This window comes from Euphorbia lathyris, chromosome 3 (assembly GCF_963576675.1).
Source record: "Euphorbia lathyris chromosome 3, ddEupLath1.1, whole genome shotgun sequence".
Lineage (NCBI taxonomy): Eukaryota > Viridiplantae > Streptophyta > Magnoliopsida > Malpighiales > Euphorbiaceae > Euphorbia > Euphorbia lathyris.
The window spans coordinates 100267304-100294405 of record NC_088912.1 but is presented as its reverse complement, the minus strand read 5'-3'; the positions used below and the strand labels follow the sequence as shown (position 1 = coordinate 100294405).

Here is a 27102-nt window from a genome sequence, read left to right as displayed (position 1 = left end):
ATTTGCAGATGGATACCTATGATATTTTTTGTTACAAACATAATCCTATGGTTTGTAAAATTTTCATTTTTTGTACTCTTCCAAATTTAGCAGCCAACGAACTCAAAATGATTTTTTTAAGAATTAAACTTGTTTAATATCATAGTAAGAACCATATTTTTAATTTTTCAAAATCATCATTTTTGGAGTTTTCTCTCTCTAAACGTTATCTTTCTCTCATAAAAAAAACATTTAAATGACCTCAAAACTAAAAATTTGAAGAATTAAAGTTGTTTAAAATATCATTTAACTATTGCGAATTTTTATTTTGAGATCGTTATCGGCCAAATTTGGCAAAATAAAAAAATTGAAAATTTTACAAACCATAAAACATAAGGTTGCGTTTGTAATGAAAAATACTACTAGTATCCATTTGTAAATCCGTGTAACCACAGAGGATCTACTTATAATTAACCCTAAGAAAATTACATGTAACAAAAAAATACGACACGAAATCGACATTAATCCGAATAGGTTAATCCGATTGTAACACGAAAGTTTTTTATTGAGTTTGAATCTACTCTTTTTAATACGAACCAAAAAATAACACGATATAAGTACGACGGTTTTGATCACATGGACCTTAATGACCATACAGTATTTAGTCATTCACCATTAGGTCTAGACTCATTAGAATCTTAAGAGCATCTCCAACAGCCTCTTAAATTGGCTCTTAAGTTAAACTTGTACTAACCCCAGCCCCATTTTCACACTTCCAGCCCCCGAAAAAGACGTAACCGCCTTTAACCAAAAACCAAAAATTTGAATCCCTCCCAAACTCTCTCAAAGTCTCCCAAATACATTTTCATCCGATTCAAAGACAACACGTTTGATGGAAGACAATCCGTTATCACCGAGAGGAGACGGGAGTGATGCTGTGTCTGAATTCGAGGTATTTTTCCGATTCAACATCCTTGCATTTCTGAAATTTCAATTTAAAAAAGATTGCTGGTTCGGCACTCGGGCGTGTGAGCATCACGCCTCGCCATATGGTGAGGCGTATGAACATCACACCCCACCACATGGTGAGGCGTGATAGCCCCACGCCCGACCATGTGGTGAGGCGTGATGTTCAAACGCCCCACCATGTGGTCGGGCGTGATACTCATACGCCCCACCATGTGGTGAGGCGTGATGCTCACACGTCCGAGCATAGTTGTGGCTGTTTTTCGGTTTTAGACACCGAAAGTGGTAGAAATGTCACGTTTTGGAATGTAATGCTCGTTATTTATCATGTACAGGAGGCTTCGTGGGAACAATTTGACGGAAACGGCATAGATTACAGCTCGCAGCTTTTTTCCAAACAAACGTTCCAAACATATAATGAAGCTGTTAACTGGGCAAAACAGACGGCAATTGGGATCGGGTTCGAGTTAACCACAGCATCGCACAAGACGGGGCGTAAGTCAAAGTGGATATTGGTTAAATGTGCTCGTGGTGTTAAGAATTATAAAAGGCAAAAGGAGATGGATGAGGATGTTATACTTAGGAAGAATACAAAAACAAAGTACTGTGGTTGCAAATTCCAGATAAAGGTTATGGAAATCGCTGAATTGGGCGGTTGGGTGGTGAATGGGATTCCTGGAGAGAGAGGACAGCACTGTCATCAGTTGGCTGTATATCGTCAGGGCTACAGACAGATGAGCGGACTAAGCCCTGCTTCTAAAAAACTTGTTCGTGAAATGAGTTCAGCTCAAGCTAAGCCTTGTGCTATTTTTGCTGCAATCAAAGAAAAACATCTGGAGGATTGCCCGACACAAAGACATATCTATAATTATAGGGAGAAAATAAGGACTGAGAGCTTTGAGGGTCGGGATGTAATCGGTCAGTTTTATCGACTTGCTATAGCTAAGGACTACATACATTGGACGCAAGCGGTGCCGGGCAGCAATGTCGTGACTCATTTATTTATGGCACATCCAACATCGATCACACAGTTCCGATCTTATTACTTGTTTGTTGGTATGGATTCAACATATAAAACAAACAAGTATAAGATGCCATTCTTTGAAATCATTGGAATGACGCCTTCAAACAAAAATTTCTTGATCGCCTATGCAATCATGAAGGATGAAACTGAGGGTAGTTATATGTGGGTGTTACAAAAATTGAAGCTTTTGCTCCAACCTGATGTGCATCCGACAGCCATTGCTACAGACCGGGAGTTAGGACTGATGCGGCCGGTTCATGAGGTATTTCCACATTCTCATCATTTATTGTGCACATGGCATATTAATAAAGATGTGGAGGATAGAGTAGGCAAGTTGAGTGGAATGAAGAAGTTTGGTGAAATTTTTAAGAATTCCAAATGGAAACGTATTATTGAAGCCCCGATAGTAGCCGAATATGAGGCGGCAGTAGTAGCCATGAAGAATACTACTGGCAATTGGCCTGGTGTGATTAAGTACGTGGAGACCACGTGGCTAGTGCATAAAGAGAAGTTTTATCGAGCATGGACGAACAAGGTGTTGCACTTAGGAAACACCACAACCTGTCGAGTGGAGAGTTCACATGCACAGTTGAAACAGTGGTTGAATTCATCTACTGGTGCACTCGATACAGTGTGGGCGAAGGTGCACAAAGACATTGAGGCTCAGATCGAGGCGATCAAGTAAGACATTTATTCTGTTATTTGCTTTAATCTTTTAAAATTTAATACATTAGTTTTGTAATCCTTCACTGTATATAATCAGATACTCACTCGAGGACTCAAGAAGATGATCTGCGGTGAATCACTGTGGAGCAACTTTTGAGTATCTCGACTTACACATTTCACATTACTGCTTGGCTGTACTAAATGATGAGCTCAAGCGTATGCAGGGATTGAGTATGGATGTGGTAAGTGAATGCGGATGCGTGTTGCCCATGACTCATGGCATTCCGTGTGCATGTGAGCTTAAAACATATATTGACACCGATGAATCGGTCCGTGTTGACCGCATCCATCCTTTTTGGAGATCTCTTGTGTTTAAAGGGTTGAGTGACATACCAGTTATTGCTCCAGAATATGCTGACGGGTCTGAGGATCACCGGTTGAAAAATTAGATCCTTCAATGGTGCGTAGCATATCGATGATGATTCATGATCAGATAAACCCGGAACAAAGTGGCTTCAAAGAACCTGAGGTCAAAGACACCGTTAGGGGTAGACCAAAGGGAAATTCATCAACAAAATGAAATCCGAGTGCATGGGAGTACAATCAGGCACCACGAGGTCGAGCACGGTCCTCAGGATCGAGGAGTAGTCGAAGTCGAGACCGTTCCTCATCCTCATCTGTGCATAACAGCCAAATGCCGGGTATATTTTATTTCATTTATATATATGTTGAAGTTTAAGTAAATATTTTTTTATTGATAAATTTCATATATTAATATTTTCAGTCGGATTTGATGCGGATATCGCCGGTTACCAGCATTTACATCGGGTCCAAAGTCTCATCGTACCATTTATTACTGGATTCCATGATGTTGTAGCAGATGGTAACTGTGGATTTCGTGTTTTAGCCGATGCCATCATCTATAACCAAGAGGAGTGGAAGCTGATGAGAGTGCTCATAGAGAATGAGATGCGGGCAAACCGTGATCTTTATGCGCCAGTGTACGGGAACAGATTTGATGCTGCCGTCACACGTATTAAATGGGCAGGAGCAGGTTGTGGTGAGTCCCACTGGATGGTGAGTCCGGATGACTTATTTGCTGCTGCATCTGCATTGAACGCAATAATTTTCTTCTTTGCTACACAACAATTAGGATGTTGCACTATACTGTCGATGCGTTCGGACGATGGAAGACCACCAGAGCGAGAGATCGTGCTTTGTCATTTGGGGAGTTATCGTCACTACATACGTCTTTATTTACATCCTGCGTTTCCAGTGCCTCCCATTGCCACCCAATGGCGTTTATTTTGTCATCCGAGTGTTCGTCACTTGGAGAATCTATACGCTGAAAGGAGGGAGGCTTGGACTAGATTATATTAGTTTTATATGTTGTGATTAATAATATTTATTAATTTACTTATATTATTTTTAGGTTTTAAGTACAATTCTGTATATACGGGTTTAACGGACTATTTACGGGGTTAACGGACTATTTACGGGTTTAACAAACTATTTACGGGGTTAAAAAGCTATTTTTTTTGCCAATCCGACCCGCGGGCGTGTGGCTATCACGCCTCACCGCGTGGTCGGACGTGACAGCCACACGCCCGACCTTGCGGTGAGGCGTGGGGCTATCATGCCCAACCACACGGTGAGGCGTGATATTTATACGCCCGACCGCGAGGTGAGGCGTGATGGCCACACGCCCGCGTGTCGGATTGACAAAAAAAATATCTTTTCCCCTCCTCAAAACCCATGAAAGGGCAATTTCGTCCTTTTAAAGGGCTAGGGGTGGGAAAATGGGGCTGGGTTTAACAACACCCTTAAACTTTGAGGAGAGAGAGTAAAAATCATCTCCAACAGCTTCTTAGTGGCTTCTCAAACCACTAAGAGCCTCTTCATCATCTCTATTAATAGAGAACATCTCTCCACCTCTTAGTGTGTCATAACTTCATTTTTTTTATCAATAATTTATTATTGAGGTGTCGCTCTCCTCACACCGTTGGTACATATAACAATAAATAATAATCTTAATAATATAATAATAAATAAGGAGTGGATATAGAGAGCATTATTGGAGATGATATATCTTAGTCACTCTTAAATCACTAAGAGTCAATTATTTATATTATTTTTAGAGAATACACTAAGAGTCTCTTGGAGATGCTCTAAGGTGGAGATTCAAAATATCATACGACTTAGATTAAATAAACCTAGATCTATCAGTGAATGAACAAATTCACTTGATCATTAAAGTCCATGTAAATATTAAAGATAAATACAATAATTGTCAAGTCTAATAACAACAAACATGATCCAATGAACCAAACCAACCCTTATTTATATTTTGCATTTATGAAGTATTCAAAATAGGAAAACGTATAGGAATATTTCATACGGTAAATAACACGCAAGATATCTTCCCAAATAAGCCTTTATATCCTAAGAAAAACGTCCGTTTAAACTTGGAAGGACCCACAAATACAATACCTTAATAGGTAAATTACATCCATGACCACTAAATTTTACCCAGTTTAATATTATAACCACTAAATTTCAATTTTTAACGATATAATTATTGAACTTTACACTTTTTAATATCGTTGTCCACTCAATTTTAACTAACTCATCAAAATGACCGTTAAAAATCTCAAAAAAAAATATATATTCAAAAACTAAAGTTGTTTAGAACGACATTTATCATGAAATTACATTTTTTATTTTTCAAAATCATATTTTTGGAGCTTTTACTCTCATAACCAAACAACACCTAAATAACGTCAAAATGAAAATTTTCAAGAATTAACGTTTCTTAAAATATCATTACCTTTTCAGATTTTTTATTTTAAAGTCGTTAACGGTCGTTTTGAAGCGTTGAGTATCCACCAATGTTAAAAAATCTAAAGTTTAGGGGGTGTTTGTTTACCTAATTTTCACATCCTCTTTGCCTTTTTCATTTTAAAAGACAGAGTTTTAGGTGTTTGGTTAGACTTCTCCTGTTTGCCTTTTACAGTTGAAAAGCAGCATTAAGTGTTTGGTTAATGACATCCTGTTTGCCTTTTACACCTGAAAAGCAGCCTTTTGCAAAAGCAGAGAATCTCTGCTTTTTGGAAAATTAGCATTTTCCAACAGTAAACAGCAAACCGTAACAGCAAACAGTAGGTAAAACAAACGGGCCCTTAGTAGCTATATCGTTAAAAATTGAAGTTCAGTAGCCACAATATTAAGGGCCCGTTTGGTTTATCTACTGTTTGCTATTGGAAAAACTATTTAAAAAAAAAACAGAGATCCGCTATTTTTTATAAACTGCTACTTTTAAGATATAAAAGATAAATAAGAGGTTACTAACTAAACACCTGAAACACTCCAAAAAGATACTCATTTGATTCCATTATATAAGTCATTCTAGTAAATTACTAGTTTTTTACCTAAATATAAGTCATTTTAGGATTCCAAAAACTTTTAATTTAGTGTTTTGATCCAAATATTAAATTTTTTGTATTAATATATGTGTTTTTTAATATCCCAATATTTATTACCCAATAGTGACATGAAAGAGAATTTTTTTACCCTAAAATGACTTATATAATGGAATAGAGGGAGTAAATACGAAACACCCCTAAAAGGAGTAAATACGAAACACCCCTAAAATAAGTAAAATTTAGTGGCCATAGATGTAATTTACCCAATAGTAATACGCAAACGTCCGGTTAAAACGACGACGGGACCCACAAATACAATACTACCTCATTTTTTTTTTTGTATTTTCTCAAGAAATTTCTGTTTCCTATTCTGCCCCCGGTCTTTCGTTCTTCTCTCTACACGCTCCTCTCTATGACTTTAATTTGAAAAACTTCCGATTCTCTCTCTGCAATTACGCGGATTTCTTCGCGTTTCTTGTTATTTATTGCGTTACCATTCAATACTCGGACACACATTTACCCATTCTCCTCTCTTTCTCCTCCGTTTCTCTTTGATTTTCCCCTCAATGTCTCCTTCTGCAGCGAGTTCTGGTTTCAGAATCTTCTTCAGAGGTACCTCCCCTTTCACCTGTTGATCTATTGTTGTCTCTATTGGTTCGTTACTTTTGGAATATTCGAGATCTGTTGAAGATTTTTCTGTAGGTTTTGATTTGGGGGTTTCTTTTATACTGAAATTTCGGGAAGTTTAGTTTAGACGATCTTCGTTTTGGACACTTAATGTTTTGATTCTATCGAATTAATGATGCGGTATGGTCTGGATAAGTGTAGTTGAACTGGGTTTTGTTCAGTTTTACTCTATCTTTGCTAATGGAAATTAAAATTTTCTTTTGTCGCAAAAGCTTGATTGGGCCTAAACTTGTAAAGAGTGTTTTAGCACTCTCAAATTGCTTAAACTAACCTATTTGTTACCTGTGTTTTTTTTTAGGGGCATATTGCCCTTCTGAACTTGTGGTATACGTAAAATTCAAAACTTAAAAAATGAATTGCTAATTTGTGATTCTAAATCATTGAAACAAATTAACTTTCTACTTTTTACACCTTTATGGAATTTTTATAGATTTAGAGACTTAATCACACACTTTAAGCAAGTTTAGGGGCTAAGGAGACACTATGCAAGTTTGAGGGCAACTGATGCATGTAAGTTCATGGCCAGTGAAGCTTTTTGGACAAGTTAGGGCAGCTGATGCATTAAGCCTCCGTTTTAGACAAATCATGTTTTGATTCTATCAAATTAATGTTTCGGTATCTTTCGAGTAAGAGTAGTTGAACTGGTTGTTATTTACTTGTGCTCTATCTTTGCTAATTGAATTTAAATTTCTCTTTCCTGTGCTGTGAAAGAGTGATTGTTTCAGTCTTTCCGACATTCTCTTAGTGGAAAAAATCTGTGAGTTGATGTTCATTGTATTTTTGTGTCGCTTGATAAGCTTGCATTGTGTATTATGTTCTATGTTAGACTGAAATTTTGATTTTAGAACGTTTCATGTTTTGGTATCTGTTTTAGAAATCGAATACTTTGGAAACTTGGACTTAATATTCGGGCCACAATTCTGTAATTTAAGAAAATTGGGAACTCTTTTCCTAGAATGTAATCTGTTTTCAGAAGACAGAAGTTCATCCACTGGTGATTGGGGGGCCAATTTTCATCTGCCTATATGAAATTTGTTTTTCCACTCTATCTTCACACCCCCAATCCCAATCTTCTATAGAAAGGGGCAGTAACTATCCCTAAAAGGGGTGATTCTGTCGGTTGTGGGATGGGGCCTCTCTAGGCCCATGTCTTCGCTCCTGAGTTCATCAATGTAAATTCCTAATTTTTTTTAGATCATCTTCTATAAGCTTTCAAAATAAATGATTCTTTTTCTTTTTCTATAACTTGTATGTAATTTTTTTTGTGACGTCTATATATATATATATATTTATAATTAAACAGACATCATTATAATTTTAAAAGTTTATAGATATACCTTTGTATTTTCTTATTTAGACATTTTCCTCATGTTTCTGTTTTCTATAGTTTTTGCAAATATTGTTCTTGGTTTCTGTTACAATTTTCGTATCCATATCCATTTCCATGTTAAATAGATGTTAAGTTTTTCTTTTGTGATGAATCTTGTTAGTAGGTTGAAGAAACACTTGTCAAGACCTTTCAACAAATCAAGCAAGAAGATTTAGTTGGGAAGAAGATTTGTTGGTAAGAGTGGTTAAATTAGCATGGCATCTGCGACTCTGTTTTTCGAAGATTTGCGAATTAAGCCAGAGGTTATTGATCCTCCTCAAAATGAAGACATGTTGGATGTTGAGGAAAGTGTGATTGATCCTGCACTACCAACACTGAAACCAACTTTGACTGTTTCGAGCAGTGTTCGTGAGCTATTGGAGTGCCCTGTCTGTTTAAATGCCATGTATCCTCCCATTCACCAGGTTTGCTTCTAGCTTGTGTTGTTTTCTTGTACCTCGACGTGTCTTTTGTGCACCGAAGACACAATAGATGTATTTACAATTTGGATTCATTGGTCATTCTTTTCCTTTGGCAGTGCATGAACGGTCACACATTATGTTCCGGATGCAAACCCCGAGTTCATAATAGGTGCCCAACTTGCAGGCATGAACTTGGCAATATCAGATGTCTTGCATTAGAGAAGGTTGCTGCTTCTCTTGAACTTCCTTGTAAATATCAGAATTTTGGCTGCATTGGCATATACCCGTACTACAGCAAGCTAAAGCACGAATCGCAATGTGCATATAGACCGTACAGTTGCCCTTATGCTGGATCTGAATGCACTGTCATTGGCGATATTCCTGATCTGGTGGCCCATCTGAAAGATGATCACAAAGTTGACATGCATAGCGGCAGTACTTTTAACCATCGATATGTCAAATCTAATCCACATGAAGTCGAGAATGCAACTTGGATGCTAACGGTATGGTTTAATAATTTGAGCTATATTTCAACTGCAAAATGTCATAGCTTTCCATTGAGCCTGTCTTAACCCTATAATTTCGTTTGATTCATTTAAGTCAGAGTTAGTACGTAACGTAGTACACATTGATTATTTTATTCCTGCAAATTTATGCCTGTCTAAGAATGAATCTTTGAGTTAAACTTTCAAAATTTCATGTGCATTTGTCGATGGACTCAAATCGGAACTAACATCATTGTATGCTAGAATAACCGTGGAAGTTCTTCAAATAGATTCTTTTCCAAAACTATAATCACGAGTGTGCCATTTTTTTTTGTTTTTGACACTTTTATATGTTCCATTTGCAGGTCTTCAGCTGCTTTGGTCAGTACTTTTGTCTACATTTCGAAGCATTCCAGCTCGGAATGGCTCCCGTCTACATAGCATTCTTGAGGTTCATGGGCGACGACAACGAGGCAAAGAACTACAGCTACAGCCTCGAGGTGGGTGGGAGCGGAAGGAAAATGATATGGCAAGGGGTACCTAGGAGCATAAGAGACAGCCACAGAAAGGTCCGAGACAGTTTCGATGGCCTCATCATACAACGCAATGTGGCTCTTTTCTTCTCTGGTGGCGATCGGAAGGAACTGAAGCTTCGAGTTACCGGACGCATTTGGAAAGAACAGTAACTCCTGGACGTTCCCCTACTGTTTTAGGACCAGGTTTTGAGTAGATTGAAGTCTTCGGTTCATGTATTTTTTGAATTATAGGAAGCAAGCAAGCTCTTTTTGCTTTTCCAAGCATTGAATACAGAGCTTTTCCAAGCATTGAATACATGGGTGTGAAGATACTGACTGGTTGCATTATTTTGCATAGAGGATTTAGGTAATTAAGTAGCTGTTTAGTCAGTAATTAGGTGGTAATTACTTGAAGCTTTCTGTTCAGGATTTCATTATTATTGATTTAAATTTTTTGGTAAATCTTGTTCCAATTTGCATCTACTTTATAATTGAATTATGGAACAGTTAGCTATTTGTCGATAATCATGGAGTTCATTTATCATAGGACTGCTAATTTTGGGTTGTTGTCGTCTACTTTTATTGTATTAACTTTCGAGACATTAACTCTTAAACTTGATGATTCGAGTCATAACTTGTTGGGGTGGAACTAGGGAAGAATCCTTTTTGTAGGTGGAAACATCTCGTTTAATGTTGGGTGTTATTGGCGGATCAAAATATTCTGCTATAAACGTTACCTTGATGTTTCAAGTTATAACTTGCTACTTTTAGAGGGAGACAGAGGATCAAGATATTTCCCTAAAACCGAGCAAGATAAGGGATCAAGATATTTCCCACCAATCGTCCCTTATGATTTAAGTCATAACTTTAAATTTTAGGGAGACTTGGGCAAGGTTGTAAAAAACGCTAGGCGCTAGTCGGGCGGACATAGCCCTCGAGGATTAATCAGGGATTAGTCGGAGATTAATCGGCGATTAATCGGATTTGTATTTTTGTATTTTTTACTTATTAACCAACAAATTATTGTATAAATTCAATTAAAATATGTGTTATATTATCTAAAAATCATAATATAAAATTATTTAATATAGAAAAACACGTATATTTGCAACATATATCTTTAAAATTGCACAAACATCAACATTTTAACAACAATATCATTAAAACAACCTAAAAGTGAATTATAATAAAGCAAAAAATAAATTCACAATAAAAAATGCTTTTGTTCATTATCGTTTAGCCGGTACCTAGACGGTCTGGGTGGTGTCGAGGTGGCCTAGGCGGAGCCCAGGCGGTTGAAAATCACATAGAAGTCAATAAAACGCCTAAAGGGACTAATTGTAGAAAATCGGAACGGATTCTCGATTTCGAGCGCCTAGGCGGAGCCTAGGCGTTGCAGACGGCCTTCATTTCGAACAGTGGACTTGGGTAATTATGGAAAGTTGAAATGATAATTTTTAGGGGAAGAGTCCTTTTTGTAGGTGGAAACATCTTGCTATTGGTGGGTTGAGATATTCTCTTACGATGATGATTCAAGTCATAACTTGCTAGGGAATGGAGGATCTAGATATTTCCTTAACATCATCCCACGTTATTTAAATCATAACTCGTTAATAATGACAAATTTTACCAACAATGACAATTTTTAGGGGGACATGTGGTATTATAGAAAGCCAACGTCGCAATTTTTAGGGGAAAAGAGTCATTTTTGTAGTGAAAACATCTCGCTTCTTCGATGGAACGTTGGTGTTATTGGCGGATCAAGATATTCTTCTACAACTATCGCCCTAATGATACAAGTTATAACTTGCTAACAGTGACAATTTTTAGGGGCAGATGGGGAGGTCAAGATATTTCCTTACAACCGTTGTCTATGATGGTTCAAGTTATAACTTGCTAATAAATGACAATTTTTTAGAAAGATGGGAGATCATAGAAAGCCAACGAGTGTTAAACACTCTTCTTGGCATACAAAAATATCTTGAATTGAATTAGACAATGGATGCTATTGACGTATCAAGTGTTTCCTGTAACCGCTTCAGATGATTCAAGTCATAACTTGATAGAGCAAAATTAGGATAATTTTTTGGGGGTCTTAAAGGAAATGAGGCTTATAGAAGGCTTAAGTAGCTATGATCGGAGTGTTGGTGGTTTTTTTTCCAGGGATGACCGGATTCGCCCAAGACTTGTTGGGATTGCGACATGTGTCGCAAAATCTAATGTGGCGACAATGTCAGAATCCCAACAGGTCCTAGAGAGGATCGGTCATCCTTAAAATTTCCCCTATAGGTGGAAGCATCGGTTGTAGAAAGTTGAAGTAGCCATGATTGGAGTGTGAAATAGTTCACATAGTAGGAGGAATCATCTTTTGTATTAGGTGGAACGATAACTGTCGTTGGCGGATCAAGATATTTCCAGTAACCCTTCATGATGATTCAAGTCATAGCTTGATAGTGTGAAACTATGACACTTTTTAAAGGGTGTTAAAAGGAAATGAGGGCTTATAGCGGGTTGAAGCAACCACAGTTGGAGAACTAAACAATCTTCTCTATCTATAGGCGGAAGCATTTCCTCCCTCGGGTGGAACTCCGGGTGTCACTAGCGGATCTGGATGTTTCTTTGAAAATTGGCATTGATTGTCTATTTTTTTTATGGTTTATCTGATTTCTCGGTTTGAGGCTCGTCAGACACTATTTAGATAAATCCTCAACCAATTAAAGTTTTCTACGTATGCTAGAACTCGAACTCAAGATCTCCAACTTAAACGATTTAAGACCCTTAATCACTCAAGTCAATCTTTTTTTTTGGAGCAAAACTCAATAAAATTTCATAAATGAAGCAAACATACATCCGCCGACCGTATGTGCTTAAAAAAGCAGGCTCCGATTACCAGACTGGCCTCACTAGCTAAGCAATGCGTCACTTGGTTAGCTGGCTATAATTAAAAATGACAGACATATCACAACTACCCACAAGAAGTCGTTTACGGGACACGATTAAGACCCCAAACTCGTTTAGATCCTCGTCCTCCATGTGGATGGCAAGCACAACTTCCTTCGCGTCCATTTCAACACCCATTCCCCGTCAACTCCTATCGTGGACGAACTGCAAAGCTCTCTTCAAACCCAACCCTTCCACCATACGAGGCAACAACAAACCCGATTTTGATTCAGCAAACGCGAACAAGAAACGCCCCTCATGGTTACACAAAATACCGCCCAGGCCAAACCGTTGTTGGTCCTATTTGCAAGCAACTTCGATGTCAAGTCAACCTTAATTAGTATTGTACATTTCTTTTAATATATCATTTGCACATAATTTTCAAATATTCTTATGTTGATTAACTAGTTTTATGCAATCAACTCCATAAATAATTAAAGATTCTTTTTGGACAAGTTGTTTGACCCATATAAGCTTAAAGGTCAGTTTGTATTATTAGCTATAGAAAAATTGATAGCCTTATTGGGTGGTCCAAGACTAAATTTCAGTCTTCATTAATGCTTTTGAGATAAGGGTCAATTTTAAGGTTATATAAAAGAATAAAGGTAAAAAAAAATATTTTAAGTAATTTTATCTTTATATTGGATGTGAAGAGAAATTTTACTTCTAATATTGACAAGTTGAATCAATTTAATAAATAATATCAAACCGTCTTTTCAATTATGAATATTGTCATCTACATGTCACATTACGTCATTTTATCACTTATTAGTATTAGATTACAAACATATGAATAGACGTGAAAAAAGTAAACTTTTTAAACAAAATTATACTATATTTTGTACGAGTTGGATAAAAAATCCAAATATTTTCTCGAATTTAATATTCAATTCTATTATTAAATCATAAAAAAATGTATTGATATGGAATAGGTGCAGAATAAGGAGCATTTTTTGTGTGTGTTTTATAATGATGTCTGGAATTGTCTTAGCTTGCCAATGATAGAGGTAAAATCACATCATATTAGACGTTAGAAGTAAAATTGCTACTCATTGTCAATTTTAAAGGTATTTTTGCATCTTATCTCTTTAAAAAATAATCAATTTTCTTCTAATGAAAGAAATTCTAACTTAATTTTTTTTTCTTAACACCTCCGTCGCTTCCTGAATTTGTCCCGTTTTGTCACTTAACCCCTTCTACTTAGGTCCCTCTACTTAGTGACCAATCTATTAGTCATCTCAACTCAATAAATTTAATACTTCGTACCTCTTTATGTGCCTATATGATATTAATTAGTCTTCTCAATTCATCATGTGCATCTTATTAGCTCTCTCAACTTACTAAATATAACACTTCGTGCCTCTTAGGTTTTTATGCAAAGCAATGAAGGAAAAGTTCACACCAGAATCTAGAATGTGTATTATAATGGATACAGAAGGTGTTTTGGGAGGTGTCAATGCCGTGTAGCAGAAATGTTCATATGGACCTTAATGACCAAATTGAATTTGGAAATTCACCGTTAAATATTTATCAACATATATTTAGAAAAGGCAAAAAGTATCATTAGACCTTTGATCTTTCATTTTTTGATTCATTAAACTCTTGATCTTTTATTTGGTATATTAAGCTCCTGATGATTTTTTTTTTGTCTCATTAAGCATTTGATGACCAAATTAGTCAGTTGTGAACATCTAATTCTGTTAAATATACGTTATTAACTTCATCTGTATTTGAAATTATTAAAAAATATATTTTTTACAGTTTGAATTAAGGTTTTTTTTATAGTTTTTCTATAACCACGTTACACATCCAAAACTGCTTTCAAACAGTGAAAAAATACAAAATTCAAATGTAGGTACAATGAATAACAATCTGATAACCGAATTTTATGTTCAAAATTACTTTTTTGGTCATCAATGGTTTAATGAGACCAAAAATAAATGATCATGGACTTAATATATCCAAATAAAAGATCTAAGACTTAATAAACTAAAAAATGAAAGATCAGGAACTTAACGATGTTTTTTGCCTATAGAAATTATAAGATCGAACTAGATATTTTTATTTGATTTGAAGTTGAATTCTCCGCTCCTAAAATTTAATCCTCATCGGATCTATGATTTATTCAAACATTAGGAATGAGTAAATACCCTTATCTAAACCTTAAAAAAAACTAAACATTTATTTAGAAAATTATAAAATGACTCTTAAAAGTAAAATTAGACTATTTGTGCAACGAAAGATAAATATGTGCATTATTTTACCACTCATTAGTAATAGATCACAAACATAGAATTTATACGTGAAAACAAATACTTTCTTTTTGTACGAGTCAGACAAAAAAATTCAAATATTATTCCGAATTTATAAATATTAATATCCGATTCTATTATTAAATCACAAAAATATGATTTTTTTGAACCAACAGGTATGCAATTAATGCAAAAAAAAAAACCAAAATATTTGTGTTTTATAATAATGGCTGAAATTCGACCCAACTTGCTAACGTTAGGGGTAAAATTGCTCATGATTGTAAATATTAGGGGTATTTTTGTACCTTTTAATCCCATTAATTTTTTAAAGTAGTAAGTACCAAAAATACCCTCAAAGTCGTTGAAGAAGTGCTAATGTAGCCACAACATACAAAATAGCACCATTTTATCTTCAACATTCGTGTAATAGTGTAATGTAGTGTAATTATAGTCTCGAGTAATGGAACTTATTTAGTACTCCCTCTGTTTCACAATACATTTATTTTACGATTAAGAAAAAAAATTAAGAAATGTAATTAATTTTAACTAAAAGATTTTGTTACCCTTATGCACTAATTAATTTTTGTCTATTTTCAAATTAAAAAGACGACTTAAATATGAGTATATTTGATAAAATCAATTAATATGCATGTATTCAATCAAAATGTCATGTATTATGGAACAAAAAAAGTTTTATAGACATGCATTGTGGAATGGAGGGAGTACCATTTTACAAACATTGAGACGTCAAATTCCATTATCCAGAGCTATAATAGCCAAGGTTATCAAAACCGGACCGACCCGACCAAAGAAACGGTAAGAACAAAGGGTTAAGGGTTTATAGTTCAACTAGGGTTGAATCGGGGTTCAAAAAGATCCCGTAAAAACTAATATTTTTTTTATGAAAATAAAAACTAATATTTTTAGTTTTATTTAATCTTTTTAACATAGTAAAATATTAATGATATCAATAAAAATTTACACTAATAGTTATAATCATGTTATTTAATACCAAAAAATAAAATAGCATACCAAAATAATAAGTTCATAATAGAAAAACATCAAGTTTAATACCATACTACTAAAATGATAATCAATGTAGTAAACTACTAACTGATAGATAAATGTCTTTATTGACTCGAGCCTTATCATGATCAAATCAAGTTCTACAACTAAAAAAATTTCTCTCGTTGTTTGCAAAGAGTAGATCAAATGAAGCCAACTCAACATTCTAATTGCTAATTTTTTTAAACATGAAACATTAACTCCAAATAATTTTTACTATTCATTTATACAGTTAAATAAAAAATTAAATTATATCAACTGATAAAAGATAAACCTATAATTCATAAAGACATTATTTAAAACTAAAAAGATATTTAAAAAAAGTTGTTGAAATGAATAATTATAAACTAGTATATGGAGAGACCAATCGTTGGTTGGCGCAGTGGTAGCATGAGGCTGCGCTTGGTAGGGAGGTCTTAGGATCGATCCCCCACAACGGCGATTGGGAGGGGTTTAAATACCGTAATCTTTGGACCCGCCCCGAATCCGGATTAATCGGCCTAATGTGGTTCGGAGACCGGATGGTTTAACCAAAAAATAAACTAGTATATGGAGAGAAAAAATTGAAGAAAAAATTTAAAGCGGAGGAGAAGAAGAAATTCATTGGAAAACTAGGAAAGCAAGTAGTTCAAGAAAAGAATGGAAGTCTAAAGAATACCTAAAATCTAATTAATTTTTCAAAATTTCAACAACAACAACGGTTCCCTTAACATTAATTATAATTCTAATTATTAATTAATTCATAACTAATAAATTAATGAGTTAATAATTTAAACTGAATCTAATTTTTTAAATAATAAATTTTGGACCGGTGAAACCCGTTAACCCGTGACCGATTTAACGGTTCACTGGTTCAACCGGCCGATTAAACGGGTTTGAGACATGTGGTTTTTTAGTACATCCGGACCGGTTTACCTACCGAGTTCGGTTCAACCGGGTTGACCTAGTCAGGTCGGTCCAGTTTTTATAACCTTATTCATATCATAATCGTGTTAACCTGTTCAGGTTAGTGTTGATTTCATGTTGTATTTTTCGGGTTACATGTAATTTTGTTATACATATATGTTAATGACAACTTTTAAAAGTATAAGAAATATAATACTATTTTGAAATACTTTATGTCATTTTTAGATTAATAGGTTAACACTAACCATCAAAAAGTCCGTTAATATCATGTTAGCAAGTTATGTAATGTTTTTAAAACAAATTAGAAGATTTGAATCATATTTACAAGTAATTATTACAATTTTATTATCTTTATTAATAAAATGACATGTAAAAATATGAGAGAATATAACAATAATTTTAAATATTCGTGTTAGCACATCAACCCTAACCCAACTAAAAATTAGGAGATTCGAATCATATTTGCAAATAATTATTACAATTTTATTATTTTTATTAATAAAATGACACGTAAAAATACAAAAGAATATAACAATAATTTTAAAGGCTTAATACATCATTTGCCCCCTGAACTTGTCCAAAAAGCTTGATTGGCCCCTGAACTTTCAAAGTGTCATAATAGCCCCCTGAACTTGTATAAAATGTTTAGTTAGCCCCCTGAACTTGCGTAAAATGTAATCAATTGATCACTCGGTCGCAAAAAAGTACGTTAAATGCGGAAGATGTATTCCACGAGTCTTAAAAAATATAAAACGACCAAAATCGGGGTATACAACTCTAATATAAGAGAAGACAAGTTGTATAGTTGAGCAAGTAATAACTTTATTTTTAATTTATTTTTGAATTATGTAATAACTTTCTAAGATGCATGAAATACATCTTCCGCATTTAACGTACTTTTTTGCGACCGAGTGATCAATTGATTACATTTTACGCAAGTTCAAGGGGCTAACTAAACATTTTATACAAGTTCAGGGGCTATTAGGACACTTTGAAAGTTCAGGGAGCCAATCAAGCTTTTTGGACAAGTTCAGGGAGCAAATGATGTATTAAGCCAATTTTAAATATCCATATCCCTTCACGCCCCGCGTACCCCTCTGGGAATCCGAATTCTTCTTGGATTCCCTCCCCCTCTCACCAATAAATAACCTATCCCTCTCCCTCTTCTTTCCTCACTCTTCTACCCACCCATTCCCAACTCCTTCCTCAAGTCTTCCCATTTCACCTCTTCACCATGACCCGAAGCAAACGTGCCGCCACTAACACCCCCCTCGACCAACAAATGCAAGCTCACCGAGCTCGCTCCTCTCGTTCTTCCCGGTCCACACCAGCACAACAACCACCGTCACCCAATCGGGAAGACGCTCCTCCTCTCACCCGCCCTACTAAGCTAAACCCGAACACTAAAATTGTGTGTCGTGTGTACTTTTGCCACCTCTATATTCCTATATTTGCACGCGGACATGTCAAAATGTGTAAAATTAGACCCCGGTGTAGCAGGCAAGCAGTTAGTCTTGTATTCGCCATTGCCCATGTCAAAATGTGCATAAGGTCCTCCATGCTGGAAATAATAACTCTTTTGACCTCAACAATTGAAATTTCAGATTCTTATGAGGAATAAAATTGAGAATGCTATAAATTCAACAGTAAATTCTGCCGATTCTTATATCTGTTATTTGAGTCCTCTAAAAAGTAGAGTTCAACCAGCAAAGTTAGAAGAAGCAAACACAAGCTGAAAAACTAAAAAAATGGTAGCTCATGTTTTCCGGAAACAAAAAACAATACTAGCATTTGAAAACGAAGGGAGGGACGCTGACCAAAACGCATCTCACACGCATTTAGCCAAGTACGCATCCCATCCTTGAAGACGATATTCTCGAGCTGTATCTGCAGGATTTGGGGCTTTTATAATTCCTCGGCCAACAATGATGATATCGCTACCCCTATCGTTAATCACCTGGAAAATCGAGCATACAGTTGTTAAAGCCGAGAGATTAGGGGAGTTTCGCGAAGAAGCAAACAATGAATGCGCTCGGAATTTACCGAGAATGGTGTATTATATTGCTGGCCAAGGTTATCTCCACCGGTCACCTTCTGAACCCCTGGGGTTGCCTGAATAAATGCTGGATTTACCGGAGCCCCTGGCCATGATGCTGGATTAACTGAGATGAAGCCGATTACAAAATCCGAATGTTGTTCTGCGATCTTTACAGCTGCAGCTGTGTACTCTCCGGTTGCAAAGTTACCAGCTGAACTCATTTCAGCAAGCAGTAACAAGCCCCTTCCGCAAGGCAAACCCTAAATTAACATACAAACGAACCATCAAATGTTAGGTACATACAAAGAAGGTATGATCTACATTGCACGGAAACAGAACGTTTTTTCTAAAGTATAGCCTTTAAATGGAAACTGAAACGCAGAAATGCTAATGAAGAGGGGTTTCCGTGCTACAAACCTTTAATTTCAGTCCATCCACTATCCCTGGACCGGATATAATGTGAGCATTAACAATATCAGCCCATTCCAATATATGGAAAACACCACTGTAAATAACAAAGATAAGAACCTCAGGCGATGAAAAAGACACCAACTAGAGAAGGAAAACGTGAACAATGGAAAAGATAAAAAACACATAACAACTGAGTCTCACCTCTCGTACTGCATTGTCACAGTGTTTCCAATGTCTGCAAACTTGCGATCTTCAAAAATTAAGAAGTTATACTTGTCTGCAATCTTCAGTATGCAAAAGACAATAACAAGAAATTAACGACTTCTACGAGCCAAAAATTCCAGACAGTGCCTTTACCGATATCACGTTATATCAAAGGTTAGGTGACAAGATGAAAATTAAATTGAGTAATGGATTATTAGAGACGCGGTGACTAATTAAATATGTTGTAAGCATAGTTATAAAGGCGCAAGGCCCGTTAAGGTTGGACCCCTAAAAAACACTCCATGCCTTATAAATTTGCGCCTAGGTGTAGGCTCAAACGACTGTCTCTTGAACACAGCCTGCCTTTTGGCTTCTCAGGCGACATGCCTCAAGCCTAGCGCATTTAGCACCTAAGACGCACCTTTGATAACTATGGTTGTGAGACGGAGAAAATATGTCAAATGTAGGTTATTTTCTATGCTACGCATAGCAAAAGCACATAAGACCCCAACGATCTAAAAGAATCCATGGACTTTCAAATTAATTATTTCTAGGAACTAAAAAAGAAAAAATGCATATATCATAAGATCATTTTTACATGTAACTGAATACTGATCAAACAAAAATGGAGAAGCAATCAGGAAATGCACCATTAATGCGCCAACTATAAACAATTTAAGAACTATGCTGCCATGATGAAGCAGATGAACTAGATATCATATTGTTAAAGGCGTGCCTGAGGCAAGGCTCAGGGGTCAGCGCCACTGTGTCTGAGGCAGGTGATATCAGTTAGGTGCACGCCTTGCCTAGCCTCGTGCCTTGAGTGGGGCGCGCCTAGGCGTAATTGTAGGGTTCTTTAGGGTTTTTTAAGCTTCTAACCACAGCCATACAAAGTCCTTATGATGAAGGATTCCGATTAAGCTAGAAAAAGAAACAGAACAAGACCAAGAAAATAAGAAAGGAAAGGAAAGAGATGGGCTGGAATTCTAAAGCACAGAAAATGCAAAACAAACAAACGCAAAATGAGACTGAGAATGAGAACCTTGAAGAAGAATATGATGACGGAGATGCTAGTGATGATGGTGATTTTGATGATGAACAGGGACTATAAAGACTAAAAGTTTAGTTTTGCTTGAGGAAAATTTATTATTAGACTAAAAGTTATTAACTTAGTGTCTAGTTGAGGTTGAACTTTGGTCTTTAGATTTAAATTTCATTATGAATTATAATGACATTTTACTAGTTAATTAGAATTTATCTCAAGCATTTTATGATATTGTTATTCGACTATTCGTGTCATTTTAGAAATGTCATCTGTTGTTATTTATAATTTTATATGTTATGTTGTTTTGGTGCCCGCCTTGTGTCGCCTGATTGCGACTAGGCTCCAAGGCCCCCTTGCAGCCTTTCCCAACTATGCTAGACATTCGTCGCATATATTATGTAATGGAAACGGACACTAAATGCAGAAAACAGAGTCAAACAATAATAACTCAAAGAACTTTGTCAAAATTCAGGTAAATAAGAGGTATACCTTGCGAAGCCTAGAACCAAAATCAGAGGTGAAATCAGGCAGTATGTCCACATGAGTTTTCAACATGCATATCTCTGGTCCAACCTATACAACAAATTGAAATTAAGATTCGAAACAAGAAAACAATAGAATTTTAAATTTCTCTAATATGCAAAATCTCACTTTCTCTGCAAGATCAAGCAATTCAGCAGCAGTCCCAACATCAGCAGCCAAACACAAATTACTCTCCTTCTTCACCATCACTTCAAACAATCTCTTCCCCGTAGGATTCTTAGCCAATTTCGCCCTCTCTTCAAACGGCAAAGCTTTAACCCTAACTTTCTCCATTGCCGGCGCCGCCACTTTCTTATTCTCCTCCAGAAACTTCATCACCATTCTCTCCATATCCTCATCCAATTTCCCTTTCTCCCTCAAAATCCTAACCATCTCACTCAATTTAATAATCGCGTGCAATTTAATCCCATTAGCCTCCAAATTCTCCCTCCCACCTTGCTCTCTATCAATCAAAACAACAGCATCCGTCACATTCAGTCCCGCAGCACGCAGAGGAGCCGCCGTCTCGAGAACAGATGTGCCGCTGGTAACAAGGTCTTCAACAATAAGGCAAGTTTGGCCGGATTTGAAGACGCCTTCAATGGCCTTGGCAGTCCCGTAGTCTTTAACCTCCTTGCGGCGCATGACCATTGGGATGTTATTGGAGAGGGAGACGCAGGTGGCGATTGGGAGAGCGGTGTAAGGGACGCCGCAGATGACATCGAAGGAGGTGGAAGAGACCGAGGAGATTAGGGTTTGGGAGATGCTGCTGAGGAGGGAAGGGTAGGAAATGATGAGGCGAAGGTCGATGTAGATTGGGGAGGAGATGCCGGATTTGAGCTTGAAGTTGCCGAATTTAACGGCGGAAATCTCGTGGAGCTTGAGGATGAGAGACTCCATTGACGACATTGGAAGCGACAGAGAAAGTGAAACAGAGTGTGAGTATATGCGGGAGAAGAAAGCACTAATCAAGAAGCTAATGTTTCGATTTCTTTATTTTTATTTGGCTTAATACATCATTTGCCCACTTAACTTGTCCAAAATAATTGATTAGCGCCCTGAATTTTCAAAGTGTCTCGATAGTCCCCTGAACTTACATAAAATATTCAACTAGCTTCTTGAACTTGCATAAAATGTATTCAATTAATCACTCAGTTGTAAAAAAGTAAGTTAAATGCGAAAGATATGTTGCACGCATCTTAAAAAAAGTAAAACGACCAAGGTCGAGATATGCGATTATAATATTAGAGAATAAAATGTTTTATAGTTGAATAAGTAAGAAATTCTTTTTTAACATGTTTTAATCTATTTTGTGAAGTATGTAATAATATTCTAAGGCATTTATAACATATCTTCCGCATTTAACTTACTTTTTTCGAACTGAATGATTAATTGATTACATTTTACGCAAGTTTAGAGGGCTAACTGAACATTTTATGCAAGTTCAAGGAGCTATTGAGACACTTTAAAAGTTCAGGGGGGCAATCAACCATTTTGAACAAGTTCAGAGGACAAATGATATATTAAGCCTTTTTATTTTTATTTTTAAATTCATATTTTTGCTATTTCATTTTGCACCCAAACCTTTTTTTTCCCTTTAAGTTTAGGCTTAATACATTATTTGCCCCCTGAACTTGTTCAAAAAGCTTGATTGACCCCCTGAACTTTTAAAGTGTTCTGATAGCCACCTGAACTTGTATAAAATGTTAAGTTAGCCCCCTAAACTTGCAAAAAATGTAATCAATTGATCACTCGGTCGCAAAAAAAGTAAGTTAAATACGAAAGATGTATTTCACGTATCTTAGAATGTTATTACATAATTCAAAAATAAATTAAAAATGAAGTTATTACCTGCTTAACTATACTTGTCTTCTCTTATATTAAAACTGTATATCCCAATTTTGGTCGTTTTATTTTTTTTAAGGCTCATGGAATACATATTCCGCATTTAACTTACTTTTTTGCGACCGAGTTATCAATTGATTACATTTTACACAAATTCAGAGGCTAACTAAACATTTTATACAAGTTCAGGGGGCTATCGGGACACTTTGAAAGTTCAAGGGGCCAATCAACCTTTTTGAGCAAGTTCAGGGGGCAAATGATGTATTAAGCCTTAAGTTTATGTGCCTTATGAATGTAAACCGAGCGGGCGGAACGGGGTGGGCGAGACGGGAAATACATTTTCCATCCCTGTCGCCCAATTAATCAAGGATTCCTTATCTCTGTCTCTATGAGTTAAACAGAGACATATTTGTCTCTGTTTTCGTCTCCGCATAGATCCTCATCCCCGTTTATAGATATTCAAAATAACATTTTTCCCATTCTACAGAAAATCACTATTTATATTTAAAAAATTCAATATATACTAAAACTTTTAAGAAATACTAAAAATAAATAATCATTCTAAAAATAAAATTGTTTTTATGGCATTGACACCTCTAAGTTAGGAGGAATAAAGATAGATAGAAAAAGATCTCATTTAGTCCCTGGTTAATATTTAGTTTATCACATTTATTTTTTTGGAAGATAAGTTCATTTAATTTAATTTAAAAGTAATAAATTATAATAATTAAAGTTAAATTTAATTATCACGAAAAATAATTAGGGATCTATCGGGGATTAACGGGACATGGATCCTCGTGGGAGCAGGGACAATATTTCTCTTCCCCACCCCATCCCTGCTACGGGGATACAAAAGTATCCTCATCCCCGTTCCATGGGAATTTTTATTGGTGATTCTCCATCTCCGCCGGAACATGTCACCAATAGGGACGAGGAATCCCTACCCTATTTGCATCCCTAATGAGCCTAATGATTAGATATCTCTCTACATTCTATTAGCCCCTCAATTCACCAAATCTAACATTCTGTGCCCTTAGGTTTTTATTTCACGGTGAATATAAGATTGATTTGTTAGGGGCTAAATTTATATGTGTGTGTAAATATTTTTTTTCCTAAATCGAATTCACTCATTTTTTTTTTGCGTATATACAAACTTAGGAAAATTTATTGTATTTATCAAGTTGGATTTTGTGACACAAATTCGATGAGTTAATTAACCATTTCGAACCTTAATTTGTTAGAAACAAGAGGATCAGAATCATCCATGATAGGGACAGTTCCAACAATTCGTGGTAGGGGTGGTTCCAGCGGCCGGGGCTTGGCCTCTCTAGGCCCTTTGTTGTCTTCCCCATTGTTTTTATATCTATTTCAAAGCAACGAAAGAAAAGATACATAAGATGTATTAGAATATATAAAAAAAAAATGTGTATTTGGAGATGTATCCAATCCTATGTAGATACAGAATGGATCAAATATATGATAATATTTTAATTTGGTCACTAAATAGACAGGACTAAGTTATTTATTTTATTTTTTTAAAGAAAAATGCTTGTATTTTCATTACATGATAGAAAAAGTACAACAAACAAAATATAAAGAATAAAACTTCACACAAGTAGAGGCTAAAGCCAATACAAGATCCACGAAGGAATGAAAAAGACTACAAAGAGCAAATAAAACCATAAAAGGTATAAAAAAACATCAAACAACAATATACCATATACTTTTCGTAAATCAAAATCTGTAGAAAAGCATCTGCAATCCAAATTTTATCCTTTAAGCCATTCCGAACATTCGGATCTGAGTCATTTTTGTTGTTGTAACCACGCAGATTTATTGATCCACAGATAAGATAAACCGTTTCCGCTTTTGTTAAATCCGAGAAAGGTATAAACAACATAATAATAGAGAGTAGATACAATTCAGACGGATAAAGAAAATCAGATAAAATATATGATACAGACAAAACAAAAAAACAATAATAACAAAAATTACAGAAACCTAACCTGATAGAAGGAGGAAAAAGGAAGATAAACTTCCTTTATCCCCTCGTAATAGATCAACAAAACAGAAAATTTTGAGTGATAGGACTAAGTTACTAAACGATAGTAGATGTATTAAATATTTTATTTCCTATTTTAAAATAATCTTTTTTTGGTGTCTTTTAAAATAATCTTTTTTATTATCTCAATTTTTTTAAAATAATAATTTCTGACTTTAACTTGTGAAAAATATTAGGATTGCGTATGTTTTTGAAGGTTAAATAATGGAAAGTTAATAATCTAATGGAAAAAAGTATAAAAATATATTTATAGTTTGATTGATTTATAAATATAATTTGCTTGATTTAAAATTGATAAGTATATATATTTTGATGTTGATTCTGTTAGAAAAACAACGATAAATAATTTATTAGTCCATAAGTTTGAACCTATTATATTAGTTAGTCTCTATGTTTTCAAAAACACACTATAAAGTCCATTAATTTTGACGAAAACTAACTATTTGCTCCCTTCATCCATAAATTTTATGTAAATGATAAATTTATCCTTCCACCATTAATTAATCTATATAGATTTTTTTGGAAGAGTCCATATAGATTTTGTTGAATTATTTTTATATAAAAAAATTATTATATTAATACAAATTTGAAAGTAATACTATTTATAATATTATATTATTATTTAGTATATTTTTAATTAAAAATAATCAACCAATTTGTTTTTCATATATTTATTTTATGTGATATTTGTAATTGATGTTTGTAATTGATGTACCATTGTATAAATAATCAAGTAATATATGAAAAAGAAATATTTTAATATATAATTATAAACAAAATGATAAATCTATAAATTATGTTTAATGTTTTATAATGTTGGATAAATCAATATATTAGTAAAAAACTAATAATGTAAAATTTAATTATTTTTTATTAAATCAATTAATGTTTGCTTGAGTGGCTAATAATTTTAAGTTACTTAAATTAGAAATATCGACTTCGAGTTTTAGTTTACATAAAAAAAACTTTAATTAGAAGAGGAGTCACTTAAAGGGTGTCTAACGAATCTCGAACCGAAAAAATACAAAATACTACGTAAAATAGATATTATATGACTATCTATTTTTTAAAATAGTGCATATATAACAAATACCACGTAAAATATATATCATATGAAAGGTGAATTTAAATTTAAATATTAAATTATCATAAAATTGATTATCTATTTTAATTAATAATATAATTATATTACTAATATTACTTTTCACTATTATATCAATATAAATAAATAATATTACTTTTCACTATTATATCAATATAAATAAATAAAAGTATGTAACCTTAAATGAAAGACATTACATTTATTTGGATGCCTAAACTAAAGTTTTAAAGTCAATTAGAACCTAAACTATCAAAATCATTAATTAGGTCTTTGAACTAAGCAAAAATCATTAATTGAGTCCCTATTCTATCCTAAAATCAAAAACCGTGACTATTTATTATAAACTGTAATAATCTCTCTATTGGATCCCTAAACTAATGTTCATACGCCCGACCTATGGTTCCGGCGTGATGTTCATTCGTCCGAGGGTTTTTGAATTTTTTTTAAAAGAAAAATTATATTTACATTTTAATTAAATTGTTAAATGTTTAGATTAATTTGGGGCTTAATTTATATGTGAAATTTTGATATTAATTTGATTATAATTTATATGTTAGATTTTTAGATTAATTTAGTGTAATTTTGTAGATTTTTAGTTAAATTTAATTAAATTTTTATAATTTTTCGTTTGTTTAATTTAGTTTAGCTAAATCTTTATTTTGTTAAATTTAGCTAAATTTTTATTTTGTTAATTCAGGTATTTACGGGATTAATTCAATAGCGAACTAATTTTTTTACGGGTTTAATTCAACAACGGACTAATTTTTTTTACGTAACAGGTATTTACGGGTTTAATTCAATGGCGGACTAATTTTTTTTTTGCCCTCCCGACACGCGGGCGTGTGGTTATCACGCCCCACCGTGAGGTCGGGCGTGTGGCTATCACGCCTCATCGTATGGTCGGGCGTGATAGCCCCACGCCTCACCTTGTGGTCGGGCGTGTAGCTTAACACCGTTAAAAACCTAACGTGGCACATGGGTAAAATTGAAAAAAAAAATCGATTTTTCAATTTTACCCCTGTGCCACGTCAGCTTTTTTAACGGTGTTAAGCCATTTTCCGTTTTTCGGGTGACGGCGTATAACATAGTCCTTTTTTTTTGTAATAACAAACCAGAGGGGTTTTTTTGGAAATATGTGAAATCACAGAGGTTTTTTTTTGGAATTTACCCAAGAT

The 27102-nt window shown here is 34.8% G+C and overlaps 2 protein-coding genes across 3 annotated transcripts; one reads left to right on the top strand and one right to left on the bottom strand.

The window, feature by feature from the left end:
* The first annotated feature begins 6510 nt into the window (after positions 1-6510).
* LOC136223984 (E3 ubiquitin-protein ligase DIS1-like) lies at positions 6511-10060 on the top strand. Of its 2 annotated transcripts, none has more exons than XM_066012183.1 (4): positions 6511-6669; positions 8238-8538; positions 8652-9038; positions 9386-10060. In XM_066012183.1, the coding sequence occupies exons 2-4, from the start codon at positions 8329-8331 to the stop codon at positions 9704-9706; spliced, it is 918 nt and encodes a 305-aa protein (XP_065868255.1). In that variant the 5' UTR covers positions 6511-6669; positions 8238-8328; the 3' UTR covers positions 9707-10060. The 2 variants fall into 2 exon arrangements, with proteins under 2 accessions (XP_065868255.1, XP_065868254.1); XM_066012182.1 differs by having other exon boundaries at positions 8235-8538.
* Positions 10061-18333: 8273 nt separating this feature from the next.
* Positions 18334-21896, bottom strand: LOC136223981 (uridine 5'-monophosphate synthase). The gene is made up of 6 exons (XM_066012180.1): positions 21048-21896; positions 20886-20969; positions 19349-19431; positions 19154-19241; positions 18742-18996; positions 18334-18655 (listed from the first exon to the last, which is right to left on the bottom strand). Exons 1-6 carry the CDS (start codon positions 21825-21827, stop codon positions 18527-18529), a joined length of 1419 nt encoding a protein of 472 aa, XP_065868252.1. The 5' UTR covers positions 21828-21896; the 3' UTR covers positions 18334-18526.
* Between the last annotated feature and the right edge of the window lie 5206 nt (positions 21897-27102).

Excerpts from the sequence above, each read along its gene's own strand:
- LOC136223984 (XM_066012183.1), top strand. The coding sequence starts at position 8,329 with ATGGCATCTGCGACTCTGTTTTTCGAAGATTTGCGAATTAAGCCAGAG. Across the intron at positions 8,539-8,651 it reads TGTATCCTCCCATTCACCAG|TGCATGAACGGTCACACATT; the intron begins GTTTGCTTCTAG and ends TTCCTTTGGCAG. Across the intron at positions 9,039-9,385 it reads ATGCAACTTGGATGCTAACG|GTCTTCAGCTGCTTTGGTCA; the intron begins GTATGGTTTAAT and ends TTCCATTTGCAG.
- LOC136223981 (XM_066012180.1), bottom strand. The coding sequence starts at position 21,827 with ATGTCGTCAATGGAGTCTCTCATCCTCAAGCTCCACGAGATTTCCGCC. Across the intron at positions 19,432-20,885 it reads TTGGTTCTAGGCTTCGCAAG|ATTGCAGACAAGTATAACTT; the intron begins GTATACCTCTTA and ends TGCATACTGAAG. Across the intron at positions 19,242-19,348 it reads GTGACAATGCAGTACGAGAG|TGGTGTTTTCCATATATTGG; the intron begins GTGAGACTCAGT and ends TGTTATTTACAG.